Source organism: Vanessa cardui, chromosome 15, assembly GCF_905220365.1.
Source record: "Vanessa cardui chromosome 15, ilVanCard2.1, whole genome shotgun sequence".
Lineage (NCBI taxonomy): Eukaryota > Metazoa > Arthropoda > Insecta > Lepidoptera > Nymphalidae > Vanessa > Vanessa cardui.
The window spans coordinates 6,693,616-6,714,449 of NC_061137.1; the positions used below are offsets into that span (position 1 = coordinate 6,693,616).

Here is a 20,834-nt window from a genome sequence, read left to right on the forward strand (position 1 = left end):
AGTACAGCTATAAAATTGAACGCTCTCATCGTTTTCATTTCTGAGTGAAATATGTTTAATTTCCTAAGCACAAAACAAAAAATAAATAAAAATGTAACATGTATTTCATAAAGAATGCTGCTGTATCGCAGGATGAGTGGGATTATCCTGCGTCTATGCACATTGGCCCGTTACAAAGGACACAGAAAGTTTAGAAATAACGTCGCGACCATATTTTTATAGTCGGTCTCAAAGACAGGTAACATTACGTCATCTGTCATATATCTTACTCCGCAGCATCTACAAAATAAACGAAGAGCTGCTTATTGTATCGCTGACAGCAAAGCCGTGGTGCGCCATTGTGCAGCGCTTTCTAAGAAATATAATAGCGACTTACTTGATCCTGAGACGCAACAATGCGTCGTCATTATTTCGCGCTTATCGAGCCCCGAGGCCTCTTTTCACTCTATTTCCACGGCCGAGCGACTGGGTTTGTCAAAACAATTGACAGGAGTATGGGAGGAATTAATATGTACTTTTGAAAGACTGAAGCCAACACAGTGATAAGATAATACGCTCAGATGTTCAGGAACAGCTTGAAAACCCTAGTTAATTGATTTTAAGAATAAGTTTATCATAATGCATGCAAATATAGAAGTAATATCGTCGTATCAAATTATATTTAAAGTTTATTTATTTATCGAAAAACTGAATAGGGTAATACAAGTAACCGTTAATATCTTTAACAAGTTTCGTTGGGATTTTTATACAAATCTCCGTATTGGTGGGATCCGAGAAGTTAATGAAGTGTACCGCGAACACTTTACCCGTGTCAAACTGTCAAGAGCACGTCATATTTCACATGTGTATTTTTGTGTTTTAAACGCTACGTCAGTTCCGATAAGAATACGGCAACTTGATCAGCCTTAGAAAACTTCACGCTTAGACTTTCGAATAGCAAGATTTTATTTGCAGCTGTCACTTATCGTGGGGAATGAAAGAGGTCGAAGGAGGAGGTGTAAACATAATACTAATTTGTGGGTTTGTTACGTGGAAACATATTGTATGTTGTGATACGGTGTCGTGATGCGTTAACATCAGACGACCGCCGGGGCTCCGGTTTCGCAGAAGTGTTTCGCTTAACGCTCTCTGATACCCTCCAAGTAATTTTTTGACAAAAAAATATGTTCCAAGGGAGAATCATGCTGTGAGGTATTATGTTCACATCATTTTTTATTCTGTTAAGTTTTTAATTCGCTAAACATTCGTAACAACACTTTTTAAGTTTATTAACGTCCACTAGAGTTGGAAGTAGCTCATCCAAAAAAATTGCGACATAGTAAGTACGAAACAGAACTAATTACCGAAAAAAGCAAAAAGCCAACATAGAAGCAGACATCTTCATGGGCTAAGGAGCACTTCAAAAAAAGTAGTTGCCGCTAAGGCATATCCACATGTAGATTGTAAAGCGGCCAAAATTTGAAGCGCGTGTTTCACAGACCTTGCACCGCTACCTGCTACTTTGTGACATCTTGATGTAGGGCTGTTGCTTGCCCTACATTCGTTGTATCTACTACATTACTATTATTAAAAGATATAGAATTGACACTTACTTTTTCACTGATTTTTTAACACGATGCAAAAAGTGACCTATTAAATAGACTAAAAATCATTTGAATTTTAGTTTAATTCATTAAAAATTAAGCAACATAATTCTTTGTAAAGTGGAGTGTCAAAATCAATAATGATGTTGATAACGAGTTACACAACTTAATATTTTTATTTAGGACACAAACAAAATTTTATATTAAAATTAATGTTCCAAAATGTAAGGTATTCCATATTTTGAATTATACAACTTCATATATATTTTTTAATTTGCATTCCTATATTTAATTACAGTAGTAAAATTATATCACTGCTTTTGAAGTAATTAGCATAAGTATCGAGTGACAGCCCTAAGAGCTTCATCTGCCACTTGAACGATCGAAAGGTACGACGGCGCGCCGGTATCAGGAAGGAATGTATAGTGGGTGACTTGAACAGTCCCTGTCCCATTCTCGCTCAACCGGCTTTCCGTAAGCTAAATTTATGCGCCGTCTCACTCATACACACCAACATTTTCAATACTTACCTGCGTGAAATGATATACATCTGTTCGGTAGTGAAGTCTCCCTCGCGCTCGAACTCTGAAATGGATTGTTGATATTGCCGTCCTTTTCTAGTTTCATGAACAGGGGGTAGACAGTGTACGCACGCATTTGTGTTGGTGTCCGTTTATTTAGTGAACTTGGAAGCTCGCTCTCGTGTTTGTGCATAGGGTGTCGAGCGTGGTTGTGTGCGTAAGTTGTAGAGGCGCGACATAGCTTTGCCGTCTCCATGACTTAAAAGTTTTGTATGGAATGAAACCGACGAGCTAGTTGTGCGCCGGCCGGCACGCTCGACGGACGTATGTTTCGTATTCGCGCCAAACTTCTCCGTAACTCCTCGATATCAAAAACTTGTATTATGATATGTTTCAATAAATGATAGGATTCAAATTGTGATTATATTATTTATAATAGAAAATAAAGTGACTAATTGTTTTTAAGGACGCTGAGTGATGTTTATTTTTTTGTGTAACTGCAACGTGTTTGGTTCAACGGACTGAGAAGGTTGGTCGGCACGAAATTCTTGAATAGAGATTGTAACAAATCAACCTAAAACTCCAGCATTTTTCGAACGGCTTAGTTTATTTATACGTGATACGTCCAAAGCAACAAACTTAGCGAGACATATAATAAATATTAGATTTGTTTCTATCGATTGAATTCATGCTATCAATTGTGTTTTTAATAAAATAACCTTTTGTATATACAAAATAACTCATCAATAACAAAAGAAATCGAAAATTCAATTTTATATATTTTTGTAGACGTTCGAATGAAAATACGGAGTACTGTTAATTGCCGTGAAATATAACTATCGTTCTATTATTTGAATGAAACGTTTCGCTTTTGGGAACATTATTTTGTAAGAATATAAAAAAATCAATCGAAATATTTTTATAAAATATTATAATCCTTCATGCTTCTTTAAACCAGAACCGTCGGGTTGAACAACCTATGGTAAAAATAGACATTAAGACAGAATGTACACAGAACATTGCGTCCCCTTCACGAATTACTATTAGTTGCCCAAATACATTATTTCTATATATACGTAAAGATAATGAAAAATATGCACAACAAGATCAGAACAATTAAAATAAGCAATAAAACTTACAACTGACAAAAGATTAAAAGGAATTTCAAAACAGTTTGACAGAGACAGGTAAATATATAACAATCAACAACTACCTAGTATTATCCGGCTTGACTATTTAGGACTCCAATAAAAAAAAGACAAAAATATTAAGAAAACTTATTTTAAATAAAGAATAAAAGAAACCGTTACACTTGAAATACAATATACTACCAACAATAACTTTATGTACCTATATCATGTTCGGTCAGCTTTGAGAAGTGATAAGTCAAAAATGTTTAGAAACATCGTTGTCATTTTTCTTAATATAAACTAAAATTAAATAATGATGACATCGACAAAATTTTAATTCATTAATGAATCAGCACAATCGGTGACAGCAATTTAACGTTTGTACGAAACGTTTTTTAATTTATTTAATGACAATATACATTCTGCATCTAACTCAATTATATTTGTGATATGTAAACAAACGATTAATTGAAGTTTATACTTTTCGCAAATTCTAATTCATAATGTATCTCTTAGTCTGGTTTATGTTTAAAATCTAACTAAAAATCTCTGCTAAAATTTATTATGTACTAATATTATAAATATGAAAGTAACTCAGTCAGTCTGTCTGTCTGTCTGACTATCGCTATTTGACTTTCAAAACTTTCAATACCAAAATTGAAAAGGACATCCAAGAAAGGACATTTTTTTATCGTACCTAAGGCGCGACGTGTAATAATGATTATTTTGAAAGTAATAGATTTGTATTAATTATTATTATTTAATTAAAATGATATCGTTAATGATACACTAATTAACTCCCTATGTATATGATACATCCCTTTTTATTTGAATAACACTTCAATAACACTAATAAATGATAAAAAGTCCAAACATAATGTGTATTCAATATTTACAATGAAGTCATCAATAACTAATGATAAATCCCCCGCAATAACTTCGCTGATCTCGATAGCAACAGAGCGTAACGCCACTAACGCCCCAATCTAAAAGTATTATCCATTGCCACGCTGTATCTCCTTGTCCGAAACAATTGATATCAATATTTGTATCAATAATGCGAAGCAGACGTTTACGTGTATTCGTACGTGGTCTGAATCCAGTGTACCCCTAACCAGACTGCGGACGCAACATTTATTGTAACTACGGATAATGCTTTCTAGCAGAATTTTATTATTTCTTCCTTAACTCATTTGGAATTATTTAATAAAGAAAATATATTTTCGATTTGATTCATTTCATTTTCGTCTAATTTATAAAATTGATATACATTACAATTCTAGTATTCTTTCGTAATATTAAATAGAAAATGTCAAGATAATTTATTTGTTATTAAATACAAAGTCCATTCCATTAGAAAAAGCTTTTTAGTTGGACAGTATACCATGTTTCCAAAATAATCTAAGCAAATAAACCTATCTTACCTAAATAAACAGAATGTCTGCCTCAGGTTTTTTTACCCATACAATAATAGATATAACCACAACAGAAACGTGACTATCGAGTTCCGTATAGCTAAAATAGTAATGTAATATTATATTTTTTCGTAATAGAATACAAATGTACGAACAAAATGAACACTTAAAGTGATGCCAATTGCTTGTATATATACCACGTGTCCCCATTGTCTTGGCTAAAGCTTTATTTCCTATTAAGTAGGAGGTTTGTGATATATTCCACAATGTATTATAAAATTACACGCACATCGACTAAATGGTGATTGTCAGTGCCTTAATTTTTTACCTCATTCGCTGTCAACGCTTGAACAGCATACAACGTTATATTAGTAAAATAATTCTTGAATGCTTAAAATCTCAGCGAGTTATTTTATTTGAACTCAATTTTGTAATATACACACTGTATTTATTACAAAAAAATCACTTAAACTTACATACAATCAATTTACTAAATCCTATAAACAATAATAATCAAAGTCGAATGGGAAATTTATACGACTTCTTATTCAGTGTATCGCATCTGATTTCAACGTAATTTAACAGTTTCAATATGTATATAATCAATCGTTATTGTTTGTATGTTCGTTAAGAGCCTTTGTATCTTGAACATTTCTTGAGGCTGTGGTTGAGGAACCATGGCGTTGTTAGCATTTAATTGATTTTGTATCCGGAAACTAATTAGAATTGAGGTTTATGTAACCGAACAGTATTAATAAGTTATAAGCTGGCCCTGACGCAATCTACTATGCGACTACTAGAAGGTTCTTATCACATTATTTATCATTAAAATACTTAAATAAATAAAAAACATTCTATCATTTATACAATTATACGTTACCTATTTCATGACACAGATAAAAAAAAACAGTAAATAAGTAAATATTAAAAATATAATATTTTTTTCGTTATAGTAATTTTAGGTCTAATGTTGCATAATTGAAATTACTACGAAATTTATCTCGTTTTGTATTTCTCGAATAACGTTATTGTATTTCTATTCTTAATAGAATTGTATTTTCTAAACGGTTACATGAATTATTCATCGGATACTCGGAAAAACCAAGCAGACCAAAATACAAACCAAAAACACACTTGAAAATATAAGTATATTATAATCAATAAGTCTTTAATAATAATATTCATTATACAAAATTATAATTATACTAGTATCATTCAAAGTAATAAGTCACTATTTATACTGTTGTAAGTCCACTATAAAAAGAACTTTTTTAGTAAACTGATTAGCAATAACATCAATTTCTTAAAAATCTCATGTTCTGTATGAACATCACTTAAATACTTTACTACGAATATGAAAAAATATGTGCCTTGTCTGATCCCTAACCGTTCGAGAATCAGTAATTTTAAATACATAGAAATATCATAAAATACATGCACGTGTTAAACCCATTGCTGTATAATTGTCATAGTAAAACTTCTCGGCATATTAAATCGATACTTCAATCTTATATATTCACAATGAAAAAAGTAAGATTTTCTCAATAAGTCTTCTAAAACCCACTTAGAATCGTCAATTAACGCTTTAAATTAATGCAAAGCTACCACTGATGTCGCCGGAAAATAAGCGACAAGAAACATAATAATCATTTTTAACACCTGCCAAATTTCTCTTTTTTATATCATACAATTTTTATACTAAGGTGATGACGTAATGATTTGTACTTTATATTGGTCCTTTAAGAAGGAATAATCATTCCTGATATTATCAATGCACCACCAACTTGTATTATTAACTATGGGAATTATGTAAGTTTTCATGTCCTTTGTTGTCGGTACACTGGCTCACTCGACCTCCAAGTCGGAACACAACAATGCTAGTAAATACATTATACTGACTATACATATAATCCAATTAAGTAATTATTCCACGCTTTTATTATTTATATTACAATCTTGTATGGCATATCAATAGTTTCTAATATGAGAATCTCACTTAGACTAATAAAACCTTTTAACATACGGAATCATGTGTAAATTAAACATATGAATACTATATCCCTAAAATTTTGTATTTGTGATACTGTCTGGTAAAGAAAAAAAATAAGCAAATTAATTAAAAAATATACATTGAAAGTAATAAGATGCACCAAAGGTAAATGACAATACGCCTGAGGAGATACAAATACTTATAACAATAATAAATAAGAAATATGCCTTAAATGTAATATGTATATCTCAAATACTCAGGATATATGTAACATACACATATTCTAATATTCGACCAAACTTTACTCAATAATCGATATACCTTAACCATTAAAAATAAAGCTTATTTTAACAGATTTTTTTACGTGAATGGGTTTTTATGAACGTTCATTGCTTACGACTTTACCAATTTAGATGATTTCCAGATTGTCTTATTAATATTTCTTAAGATAAAATTGCTTTATGTCAGTCAAGTAAAAATGTTATAGTTTTATTTAATTTCATAATAACAAACTAACCGATTTAAATTAATTAGACTGCGTTATATTAACATGAAATTTGATCAAGGTCGAGTTTATTTTCTGAAAGCGTTTTTTTTTCTTTTCTTTGATTGATTGATTTGACAATAACGTTCATTTCTTAACATTTGCGAACTTCTTTAACTTGATTTCATATTATTTGACACGCCATATAAATGCTTAAATATTAAATAGCAACATAAATTATTAGCTTTTTACAATATTAAATTTTGATGTTATTACGGGAAAACCCGCTTGTAATCCTCACACAATTATTAACTTATTATAAGCCTATACTAAAATAGTTTTTGATCAAATTATACCAACATATAAAATAAGAACAAAAATTTGAAGTAACTTAAATAGCACCTGTTTTTTATTTACTTCAAAACTGTCTTAAGTCGATTCCAAGTCCCATATTCTAAGACATAAGAATGTATCTACTATGTTTCACTTGTTCTATTCTTTGCGTTTCCGATTGAGTTGAAACTTAGTACGATTGCAACATACAAGGAGGTTTCTCACAAAGTATCAACGTACAATAGATAACGCTAGAGTTAACTACGCAAGCAATTAACTATTTTTATTAAAAAACCGTCAAATTATTAACACTTTGTGAATGACTTAACAAGGATTTATTAAAAATTGTCCTCCTGATCTTAAGATAAAAATATTCCATCTTCGTTTACACGGGATATCCATTGTTATTCTATTAAGCGAGCCCTCAGTCACTATCGGTTAAACGATATTTATTCAGCATACCGTTAAGGAGCTTATAATTCAACATTCTAACATTATTGTATTAATAATTCAAAGAGAATATCCGCTCCGAACCGTATCTCCTCTGGGCAGCCAATTAGCCTGCCTGGATTTCACCATTTTCCTAAATAATGTTCGAATAAAATTAACGATTTATTCGAAATGTAAATCATAACCCCTTTTAATTACAAGTTATGATACAGTTTTATTACCCAATCTACAATAATATTATTTTGATCTTTGTATTATGAGTAAAAGCTAACATCTACGTAACAATAATACTGATTTGAGGGTAAATTAATATAAAATTATAAACAGAAATTAAAAAAATATTATTGTATATTTTTCTTTATCTTTATAATATAAATGTAAGTTTTCTTTAAAAATTCAACACAGTAAAGTGAAATATTCAAGGTATCTGTTCGGGGCAATTGCATTACGATTTCAAGCTTTGCTTACAAAGGCAATATGCAGAAAGCAAGCTATTTGTGGTATGAAACGGTTTTAGAAACGCCAACAAACTATATAGTTTATTTTATTCGTTTACTTTACGTTACGACCGTGTTAAAACTCACGCGTAATCACCCTATAAATTTCTACTCAAAACACATCTTTACAATAATTCTTTTTAATTTATATAACTATTATTTAATTTATCACTTAAATTTAACCAAAGTAAGAACCTATTCAATTCCTAATATTAATACATATAACATGCAATGCATATTAATAAGTAAATAACACATACAACATGTTATATATTATGATTTAAGTATTGTCATGGAAATTAAACGCGTACAAGTATTACTTACCGATCGAAGATGTGTCGGCAGATATTTTTATGGGGCTTAATGATGTGACATGGATACGTGCTGCAGAGGAAACATCAAGTATTGTGTTACGGGCTCAGTGGTCTTTATCGACGCAAAATTTCATTATACTCCTACCCCTGTTCCACCTACCATTCAATTGAACACCTTCGCACAATTGGAAGGGTTGCCTCAATGGGTTGTCGGATGAAATTTCTTAAGATTCTTCGCTCATAATGAGCGAAGCCTGTCGTGCAACGGGCAGTAACGGTGTAATTGTCGAACGAAATGAGATCGACAGATACAAAGGCAGATTAAAATCCGCTTAATGAACTCGTATAAAGTAATGTTGCTATTAAGATTTTTGGCCGTGGAATCGTTTTCAATTCTCGTTAAAACTTTTAATTTTTAATTTCGCTCATATAAATTTCAACTGAGCTGAAATTTGAGACATTTCAAGATTCTGTTGTAATTTAGTTTTATCAAAGATCTCGAATTTTAATCAAAACTAATAAGCCCTTACAAATTCTTGACAGAAGATATTTTATAATTAGTTTTGTTAAATTTATATACATTGTATGAGATTTATTAAAATGATACGAAATAAAAATATAAAAACATATGTCAAGTAGGTAGGTAGTGGTAGAGAATTCATAATGAAGACATCATTACTAAACCGGTTTCAATACTTGGAAATGTCGGAACAACGTACACTTGAGACTTGTCATGCTACATAATATTACTCAGAAGTTTATTCTATAACGGCGTCGAATATAACAATTTTAACATATATCTCAATTATGACTCATGTAATTAAGTTAATAAATTCCTCTTACACACGTTTTGTAGCCAATATTTTGATCAAACATTTGATACGAATATAAATATGTGCCAAATTTAAAAAATCTGCACATTAAGTATTTGAGAGTTATAGAGAAACGTTATAAACTGCAGATACCATAATATATAAATTAATGTATAGACATGTATGTATCAAAAATATCTAAGAAAGCCGGTAAGTCACTGATAGCCTCATATACTAGATATGATTCATAATACATCTTTATTAATTCTTATAATCATAGTGTGATATTATATCGGTAGTATCACTATACTATATTTTTTCTTTAATTTTCTCAAAAATAGGCTCGCTCGCATAACGCATATTTTTCAAAAATGGTAAAATCTGAGATTAGAGCTTTTGTTGTATTATCATAAATATATTTAAAATTAAAATACCATCGAGCTGGTGACATTTTTCACTGAAGTTAATATCAGTCAGCAGTCTCGAAATATTCTCAACACTTAATGTATCTCAAACATTAATATCTCGATATGATAGAAAAGGAAAAATCATCAATCTTCGATTTTCAAATACACACTTTACACGTCATTTTGATCCCAATGGATAAAAACAGAATATGAAAAATAACGCCCTCTGCCCTTTGAGTTAGGGACAATTTTAAATTTTATTTACTCCCAGGAATCTGCCATCAATTGAAAAATCATTTACGACCGAAACCCACATCATCAATCATGGGATATGAAATGAAACCTTCTTATGGTTTTTCATATACAATGTTTAATTATGTGTTCGCATTGGATCGCATAAAAACTTTTTTGATTCCCGGAATTTATACAACCACTTAAGCTGCTACCGGTTATTTGGTACATCAAAAATATATTGTTATTTTATATGAAATCTTGTTTATTACTTTGCACCTAATCGCGTGTCTTATTCTGATAACCTACTCCACCCCTTTCGGAGTCCCTTTTTTGAGGCTTATCTATTTAATTCATCGCAGGACTCTTTCAGACCCTGACCGCATTCACGATATCGGCCACATGACGAAGGGCCTAAGGATTCGGGTTAAATTTACCAGAAGACATTTATTTATTCACTGATACCCACGATTAAGATCTCTTTGGATAACTGGTTAACGATGACTGATTATATTTTAATATTATAATGGATTAGATAGATATGGGGCCTTTGAAACGTCAAATTAAATTTATAATCGGTATATCTTGTTTGGTGTTTGTAGAGTTGCATATCGCGGTTTCCATTACACGAGGTGTATTTAATGCTATCGTCAATCGTAATGGTCGGAAAGACCATTAACCTACCCCACAACACAACTTTTTCAATGTGAACTCAAAGGCAAAATTGACATTTTTTATTTTGTAATGGGCATGCATTGTTGCAGTTTTTTATCCCATTATTTCATTATTGGTCTCCTGGTGTTTGCTCTTTTGAATAAAATGACTTCTATGTTGGCTATTGTATTACATCATTAAACTTTGATAGTACTAAAAATATATTACCGAAACAACAACAAAATATCATAGTTAAAATTATACCTAAGTATATACGTTTTATCTATCGACAGGTATATTAAAGGGCACAAAAAAATCGAATTTCAACGAAACATAAGGAAACACAATTGATAGGTTATATGATTAAGAAAAACATTATACCACAATAATTAATTAATTCTTATGTTAATAAAGGAGGATACCACAAAATACAAAAGTCACTAACCGTCGCCATAATATAAGTGGGCTTTTAGGCCTAAGAATCAACATAGGTTTTTTTCTAAACACGTTCGGACTAGAACACAATATATTTAGTTTTATAAACATTAAACCTAATTGGTGCTGGAGTTTTAGATTGTTTTTTTTTTATTAAATATTATATATTTTTTGTTTTTGATTTTATTCTATTTCTTTACAGGATAAAAATAATGAATTCGACGCGTTACAATAATTAACAGTTGTGTAGTGTTGTGCTTACAAGTGACTGTGATCAAGAAAGATGCGGACTATGAAAGCCTTAGCTCTATCTGTTCGTTGGTTTGCGTTCCTAGTCGTTAGTGTAGAATGGCAAGTCAACACACAGGCCGTGCAACAAACATCAGAAGTAGACAGTTCCTACAACTTTTATTATGAACAACCGTGTTGTACTGGACCCGTTATTAAGAGCAAATATCATGTCAGACACAAGAGAGGTGAGTCACTTGTATTTATTGATTTAAAATAATGTTTATTATTATTAATATAAAAATATTCATAAGTTTTAGGTTACGTTAATCTAGTAACCGTTCGTATGAATTTCTTAAGCACATTTTAAGAGTTTCTCTGGATTCCCAGAAGGCTCTTTTGCGAATCATGATTCATGATATAGCAGAAAACATCAAACAACATGCAAAACTTTTTACGTGTGTGCGTAAGTCTATCCATGTGTTCTAAACATTATCACGAACACATGCAAAACCGCGACGCTTTCAAGGGTACGTAATGTAAAGTGAGATGGATATATGATTTTAAATAAGGAAGGTGAGACAAAACAATGCTTTTGTTTCAATGCCCTCCCCGATGTCGGGAGATTTTAATACAGTTGTAGTTAATGTTTCTTTATGATCACTGATTTCCTGAAGGTCTTAGTTCTTTATCATCGTATATAGTGATGTAAATGTTAGTTAAAAACGTGTTTCTTTTTATAAAGAATTATTTCAATAATAGACTAGTTTATATCATCGTTAAAAAATCTTTATGTTGGTTACTGTTTAAAACAATTTGAAAGCTATGATTAAAAACTAAATTAAAACAAATTTAATATGAGTATATAACTATGCATAATAGTATGACATATAGTCATTACACTAAAATCGTCTACATCATTTTTATACTAAATATAAACAGCAGATTCAATGAACTTCAGTAATTTCAACTCACAAAAACGGCTCTTAATATTATTGTCTACTAGAAAATTGTGATTTTCGTAAAGGAAATAATTCACTTTCAAGACTTAAGTCATATTAGTGTGTGCTTTGCCTTTTAAAATTTTAATTCGACTTTCCCCGGCCGGTCTAGAATGTGGTCATCTAAGCCGCAATAATAATGTGCAATTTACCGCCTCCATTAAACTGTGGCTTAAAACAGTTCGCTTAGAGCGTAATGAATGTGGAAACTTGAATCATTAAGCCTCGTCACACTTAATGAAAATCCACTAATTCCATACTCAGGTTTAATCACATCACAATCCTCATTCGATCTATGTCCGATATATGTAGTTAATAATACAAACTCTTAAGATATATAATATATTAATTTAAAATAGTCTCCCCTTAGTGTCATGAAAAAGCAATCGGCAGAGCGAACTCGGGTGCTGTTTAACTCAACTGTCATCCAAAGTGTCAATCACGGGGATTTCCGAATAGCAAAACCGATTATCGGGTATATTAAGTCGGTTATTGTTATCGACAGCGGAGCTCCGTCCATCCGACCGTGAAGTAGATTAGGGACATCATATAATGCCATATTTTGGTGGCAGCTGCACGCATCGCATGCACGCCTCTAGCAGGCACATTTTTTACATAATTCCTTATAAAATTCTACTTTAGAGAACACGGCTGTTGAATTTTTATTACATAGCTCATTTCACGGAAAGTTTCTGTTTCGTCCATTTAAGTTCGTATAAACACGGGAATAATAGTGCTATGTCGCTAATTACAGGTTAAAACCTTGATGTACAGGGTCAACAGGAATCGAATAAGCTTAGGATGATTCTTTGCTACGCTGAACGAGAGGATCCCTGTGTAGTGAACGTTGACTGTTATTAGCTGCAAAAAAATGAGTACTAATTATTTTACTTAGCACTAAGGCTTTACATCCCATAAAACATTTTAATGAACATTCCTTTTATGTATACGAGTCGAGATATAAAGAAATATTATAATACAATCATTATCTTACCGAGCGATCTTTCTGGCAGTGCCCAGCCAGTTAACGCAGAGCTAAAGCAATATATCTTAGCGCACGCCCCAGGCCTTTTTTACTTAGGCCTAACTTCGAACATATTTTTTAAATGTTCGGAAACTAATTATTCAAATTACAAAATAGCTTTTACTAACTGAAAGTAATATAAAATATTTTGTTATCTTATATTGATATTTTATCGGCATTTACCAAATTTACTAATTTGTCGTTCTGAGAAACTAATAGTTAATGGGATTAATTTATAAAATGTTGTGAAATATATAAGATAAATTAAAAGGCTTTCGTATTATTATTACTTGATTATTTTATATATATGAAGTAATAAGTAATAATAACACCACAATCCACTTTATATAACGTATAATAAAACAATCAGGTATAGACGAAACTATCAATTTCTTTATTTATCAAGTGAGACGTTTTTTTCCTTTTTAAATGTATCCCTTAATGTTTCTTTAAATATTCATTTATTGATAAGTTGCTTCGGATAAAATCGTAACGACAACTAAAAGAGTTGGATCGCTCTATTTATTTTACTAAGTTGTTCAAGTAAGGAAGCCAGATCGGAGGCAAATGTCCATGCTAGTGGCGAGCAAATAAAAAGTGTATAGAAAGATTTGAAAGAAAGGACGCACTCAGCCGAGCAAAGTGTAAAAAAGAAACACAATGAGCAAAGGAAGGAACGGCGCACAACGTCCGGCGTAGTCAAAACTTGAAGCGCAAGTTGCTTTGACCGCTGACCACATCTCACTCGAACTGTCCAACTCGCTAAATAATGTTCAACAAGACGGAATATTCGTTAGCATTTTAATTTACAAACAGCAAACGCTTGGCGAAGTAAAGTTGAGCTGGAAATCTCGGTCATCGATTATTTATGAACATTTTTTTACCCTATTATGACATTGTTCTTATGGAACTTTTGATGTTATATATTGCTTGCTTATTATTATTATTATGATTGTAATATTTTGGCAAATTGTGTTTTATGCCCGTAACAGCAATCTACGCCCATCTTAATAGAACCATTGAAGAAGATACAGGGCATAGGAATCCGAAGGGAGATGACATTACTTATTTTAGACATTTGTACCACAAAACATTTTGTTTGAAATTTGGTCACGTATATACGTAAGAAGGGTGTCCCATATCGTATCTTGTAAGCATTGCGATTGTCCATTGTATTCTCACGAGACAAAGGGTTGAGGGCGCTGGGAGGAAGCTTACCTTCGTCAAACCACTTTTTGGAATCAAACGTTCAGGTATTCGCGACTGATCAACCCACTTTATCTCAGCTGCGTTCACGCTTCGACGAATTCTCCAAATCATTGTGAACATTGCAGATATTCGCGATAAATAATCATGGATTATTTTTCATTCAACGATAAATTTTGTTTTTTTTTTTTTTGCTGCGTATCACTAGTATTATAAAATACATAACAAGAACATATTTTATTTCCTTTGACAGTTCTTTTTACAATATTAGTCTTTAAATATGTAGTCCTGAATAGTTTGGATCAATTTGAGATTTAAAACTCCAACTTCAAAGAAGATTAAAAATGTTTTATAGATATGCAACTTGTATGCCTTTATTATTCCTATATTTTATCAATAATATTGTCACATTTATTCATTTTCATTTCAATCAAATTGAATTGATTCAAATGATATTGTTTTATAATATATAAATACGCTCATAAGTCATAGCCTAAAATAGGAGCAAGCCAAGGGTCAGCTTCACAAATAATAGTTAACCGTATTCTTTTCAGTTTTCCGTCTCCTCCAACAAAATGCTCTTATTCAAAGTGGAAGCAAACCTTTTTCTTTTCCCGTGTTGGAACGTTAAAAATAACTTTGCCATGAAAATATTTCAATGGACAAATACAAACAGTATTTACAATATTCGAATAACAATACTGTTACCACATTTTGATTATGAAGATTTTTGTAAATTATTATAAAATACAATTTACTTTATTTAATTATACGACATTATACGACAAAATTGAATACAGATAAAAACTGTATTTTTGTGTTCTTTTTTTAAAAAGTTAAGCGTTAAAGTAACATTACGAATATCTAAACATTTGCGTGTATGTGTGTGTGTGTGTGTGTGTGTGTGTGTTAATCTTGCCAGACGTGGAAATGGGCCACCTGATGGTAAATGTCTCCGTCCATATCCATTGACACTGTAAGAAATATAAACCATTCCTTACGCTGTCAATGCCCCTAGCCATTACATCTAAGATGTTATATCCCTTGTTAATACACTAGCACTTACACTTACACCCCTCAAACCGTAACATATTTAATTATAACCACACGAATAGTAATGATATGTAGGTACATTGTACACGTCGAGGATATTCCACGAGTTTATACGAGATCTATACTACTAGTAACAATATGTAATGCTATATAATAAAATAAATAATCATGTAATATACCTATACAAAAGCTGAACCTACATGCGGCTTTACTCGCGTGAACTTTATAAAACACAAATTTCCAACCGTAAAAACCACCATAGCGGATGTCTACTCCTATATGGAACCTACCTTCCGAATTTGTAGGTATTATAGTTTCTTAAATTTCGTGATTAATCGGCGAGTGGCATTTCGCTTTTATCTATAAATATTGCGAATATTATACCAAGAAAAACTAAATTTAATTATTTGCTAGAGTTTTAGCTGTTCCGGTTCCACTAACATTATTTATCAAAGATATCTCCGTTTCGTGATGTTAAGGGCCATGTCTTCCTGAATTATGTCGATATGTGTCTCAATAAATAACGGTTCATTTAGTTGTAATATTATGTAGAGTTCGATAATACTCAGCCGAATGTTATATATCGAATAACGATGCGTTCACGAATAGTGTATTCGATTGAGCTGAAACTTTGTACCTTTGTTGTTGATACGAGTCTGTAGGATGGCTTTTTCTGATTGGACGAAAGACGAGTCTGGTTGCGGGCATTGAAACTTAACACACTACTCGGAAATTTTCTTATCAGTTAACTATCTTACCATCAATTGTTAAGACGAGTGAAGGCCTCTGATAATATCGTTAATATATTCCAAATTACGTTTAAGTCATGTTATATAGTTACTTCAAAAAAATATAAGACAGGCATTTCAACAGATGTATCGAATTAGCGTGGGGTAAATAAAATTAATTACAAACATTTCCAAATTGGTTTTAATACACTAATATTACGTTGATTGCGAATACGATTGGATTTATTAAGTACGAGTACGTTCTACAAAGTGGACATTTCGATAATTCCGGATTAAGCGAAATATTATCGCAAAACAATTAACGAAATTATTTTAAATTTACAACGGAAACATAACCGTATGATCGAATTACAATTTGTCACATTACAAGCGCGTTGAATCGGTTATTAATATCGAATTGAATTCGATCATTACTACCTATTAATAGTAACTATCAATATAAATTTTAACGAAGTAATATTAAGTAAACAGTTTTAAACGATTTTAAAATATAAATACATTTACGATACTCTCAACGAGGGGTGTTCTCAATATCTTTTATATTTCATTGATGTTTAATTAAATACACTAAAGCACTTGCCTCATCTATAAATAGGCTTCAGAATATTAGATTAAAGTCATCTTTTATGAAATTAATCCTCGCATCCTTAGTTACGTTGCCGCGGCATATAAATTAAATTTTGTTCAGCACTCTATCCTCTTTAGACCTTGATCCGTCCACATTAACTTTATAACGCGCTGCTTTGTTCACTTTAAAACAATTGTGGTTGCAAAGAGATCCACAAATTCCAGTCGTAAAATACTCATCACGGACTAGCTGACGTCTACTACGACCATTGTTGGTGAAAGGCATCAAAATTCTTGCCGTCTGGAAAATTTCATCCTTTGTTCTCAGAATGCCCGAACGTCGAAGCCGAACAAGTTACTTAATCTCTGCTCCATCCCTTTTATGTTCCGTTCATCAATACTTTAGAAGTTGCACCTCAATCGAATTTCGCTACCTCGCTACTTGTTCCTATGTCATTCTTTCTCTTACAATAATAGCGTCTATCTTTCTACTTTTATATAAATATCAAACGGATCAACCATGCTAAAATAGTGTATTCTGTAAAAATTATGGTTTCTTATTATATCGTCACGGTTCAAAATAAATTTCATTCCGATGGTTACTTACAATTTGATGGTTCCCAAACAAACATAAAGACTACACTTTCTCTATTCAAGGTGAAGTACTTAAATGTGATTTACAAGAATATTTAATGTATAAACTAAAAGGCACAAACACATAACTAAAGTAACAATCGCTCAAAAGTGTTAGTCGTATTTCAAAATGTACATCAAAAATGCAGGACACAAAGATGCACATTTGTTTTAACTAATCTCCATATATAATTTATTCTTAGAATGAAATGTTGCAAAAGAATAAACTTTATGGAGATCTTTGTGAAAATGAACAATATACTCAGCGACTAACACTACGTTGGCTTAGTAGCATTTGCAATGTTAATTTTATTCCACTTTAGACACCGCAACGTTTTTAAAATATCCAGTTGAGTGTATGTTCTACCCTTTAATATTAACAAGGCGCTTAAGGGAAATTCACTTAGTTTATTAAATTAAAGTATCATGAACAAAACATAAAAATATATGAGTTCATGATCAATGATTAAATGCTAGGTTGGATTATAAATATGATCTAAGAAAATTCGAATTTTAAAGTTAAGATACTAAAAATTCTGATGTCCCTTAACTTTTATGTATTAAAGTGTTAGTGAAGAAACTTTTCTTTTAAAATTGTATTTACGTATAAAACTTAATACTATTCAAACTTGCTTATAAACAAAGTGAGAATATTATAAATATTTCCAGCAAGTTTCCCTCCAGGTCACGCAGATTTCGTGGTCATTATATTGAAGTCATTATTCAAACATGTAACAAACTTTTTTGTGCGGTTTAATTGAGTTTGTGAAGGTAATCCAATGTATTATTACAGTATGTTGCTATATATTATATATTGACATATTTTTATGAAAGTGAAATACGGTACTTAATGTTACGTTTGTAACTTTAAAAGACTTTTTTCTTATCATTTTAAATTGATTCTTTTAAACCAAAAATATTAAAAAAAAAAATCTAATCTATTATTTTCATGAAAAAGAAACTCTACTCGAAGTTTCAGATTAAAATATTTTAGTAGTCTTACCAATAAATAACGAAACAATTAAGTAAAACTGTGACAAAATTTTAAATAGTTATACGAAAAAGGTTTCACGGTATTTCCACTTCCATAACGTGTAAATCAGATAAAAGTATCTGCATAAAACAATTCATACAACTATTCGTTCCCACAAATTTCGAATCATTGCATTACACGTTCTTGTTAGTTAGAAAACTCGTTCTCTTTTAAAATTTTCGTTTGTGAAAATAATGGAATAAGTTTAATTAGTTTCTGTTGTCGGTGCCTAGTCTTAATTAAGCTTCGAATTTTACGTAGACATGGACGCTGTGTAATTTTTGTTCCGGACACCTTAAATTTATACTGAGTAACCTTATTAAATAAACAGGATAAATTGAAAACCATAAATAATTAATTTATACTATTGATTTTTTTAAACATAGCTATTCTCTTTTAAATAATTTCATTTAGATTATAGAAAATCAATCAAAATTAAAATATTCTTAGTATAAGTACATTTTAATTATTATGTCAAAGATTTAGTTGAATCTAAAACTTTCATTGGCTTGGAAAGTCGCTCCTACCAACGAAAGACTGCAAAGGAAGTTCTGTAGTTACTCTTTTTTATTAATTATAATAATAGTAAACAGTATATTACATCCATACTATTTTTGTAATCTGTCTATTACTCTGTTTTGTAACTAAGACTTAGATACGTAGAAAGTCAGAAATTGAATAGATATTTCTGTTGAAGGATTTTTAACAAACTAAAATGAGCCATTAGTAACTGAAATCCTCCGAGGTTTACCTTATCCTCATAAGGAGAAGCTTTCCTAGCAATGGGACATTTACTGGTTTTTACAGTAATAATATAATTATGTATTTTATTTATAAATAATACATATTTTTTTCGTTATATTGAAGTTCTTCAACGATTTCAATTTTAGGTTTCGTGTTTAACGAATTAAGTCACGGCTTATATCCTTGTTTTAATAACTTCTCGTTTTAAATCCTCTTGGTATAATATTTTTATATTATATGATTCGAAACGTATTCCATTTTATTATCATTGCTCTTTAAGGTTCGCTAAAACGCTGTGAATTTCAATGTAAAAGTGCCATTTGTTCAATATACTTTTATAGCAGCTGTCTTCAAAGTTATAATAATAATCATAATCCTTTATTTCGGTGGCGTGTGTCTCGAATTCTCTCGCAAAGGAACAGCGTATAGTTCGATCAATACGTACATTTAGTTTATTCGAATGCATTTCGTCAAAGGTAATTCGATCCAACTGAATCGACGTCCTTTTGTTTTGGCACTTATACGCCTTTAGTTTGTTTTTGCTGTAATACAACACTCAGACGTTCGTGTTAGTATTGACACTTCGCACCAAAACATTAAAGCGATGAAAAAATCGTTTGATTCGGAAATGTTTTCTATATTTAGTACGATATTCGAAACAATAGAATCGATATCGTTGTTCACAATAATATAATCGCTGCGGGTAATTTATGAACTGGAAAAATCAGATAACACACATTTTTCATTTTACGTACGTTATAAAAATGTATCGTTCAACAAATACAAATTAAAAATATGCCCGTGTAACGGAACATGGTTAGAATATGAATGACGTTTATAATAGGCAATTTTGTTGTATCGAAACCTGTCTCCCTAAAAGATATCGTCAATCATGTATTTCATTCAATCCGCGAAACAAAATTGATCTACAGCATTAAGCGTACATTTACGATCATGATATAAATTGCCTGATATCACCGCTATAAAACAAACCACAGGATTACCGATTTAAATTCGTCGATAGCAAAGCAGTTAAAGGGAGCCTTTATAAATTAACGATGCCAATTTCCCTAATGACATTGTAAAAGGAAAGTTTACGATTAACGTATAGATGTATATAACAATACGTACACCGTATATAGTCGTATTGTGTCGTTGTATTGGGTTTCGTGACGTTCCGTTCTAAAGATCTGCGCGCGCTGTTGTTAGTCCTTGAATTTATTTTATAATATTCGGTATTATCAAATGTTACATGATTAAAAATGTTACGAACTAATTAGTCGTTACATTAATATTATTTTTGTAATTCGCAATACATTTTATAAATAAAAATATTACCC

At 31.2% G+C, this 20,834-nt stretch overlaps 1 protein-coding gene across 2 annotated transcripts in view; it reads left to right on the top strand.

The window, feature by feature from the left end:
- LOC124535947 (semaphorin-2A) overlaps positions 1-20,834 on the top strand; it is a 220,792-nt gene that overhangs the window by 96,056 nt on the left and 103,902 nt on the right. The window contains exons 1-2 of one of the 2 annotated variants that reach the window (XM_047112362.1): positions 2,378-2,633; positions 11,459-11,732. The exons of the other annotated variant lie outside the window; for it this stretch is intronic. Coding sequence (XP_046968318.1) covers positions 11,540-11,732 — 193 coding nt within the window. The 5' untranslated portion in view covers positions 2,378-2,633; positions 11,459-11,539. Of the gene's footprint in view, positions 1-2,377; positions 2,634-11,458; positions 11,733-20,834 lie in introns of those variants that run through there. 2 annotated transcript variants of the gene reach the window in all.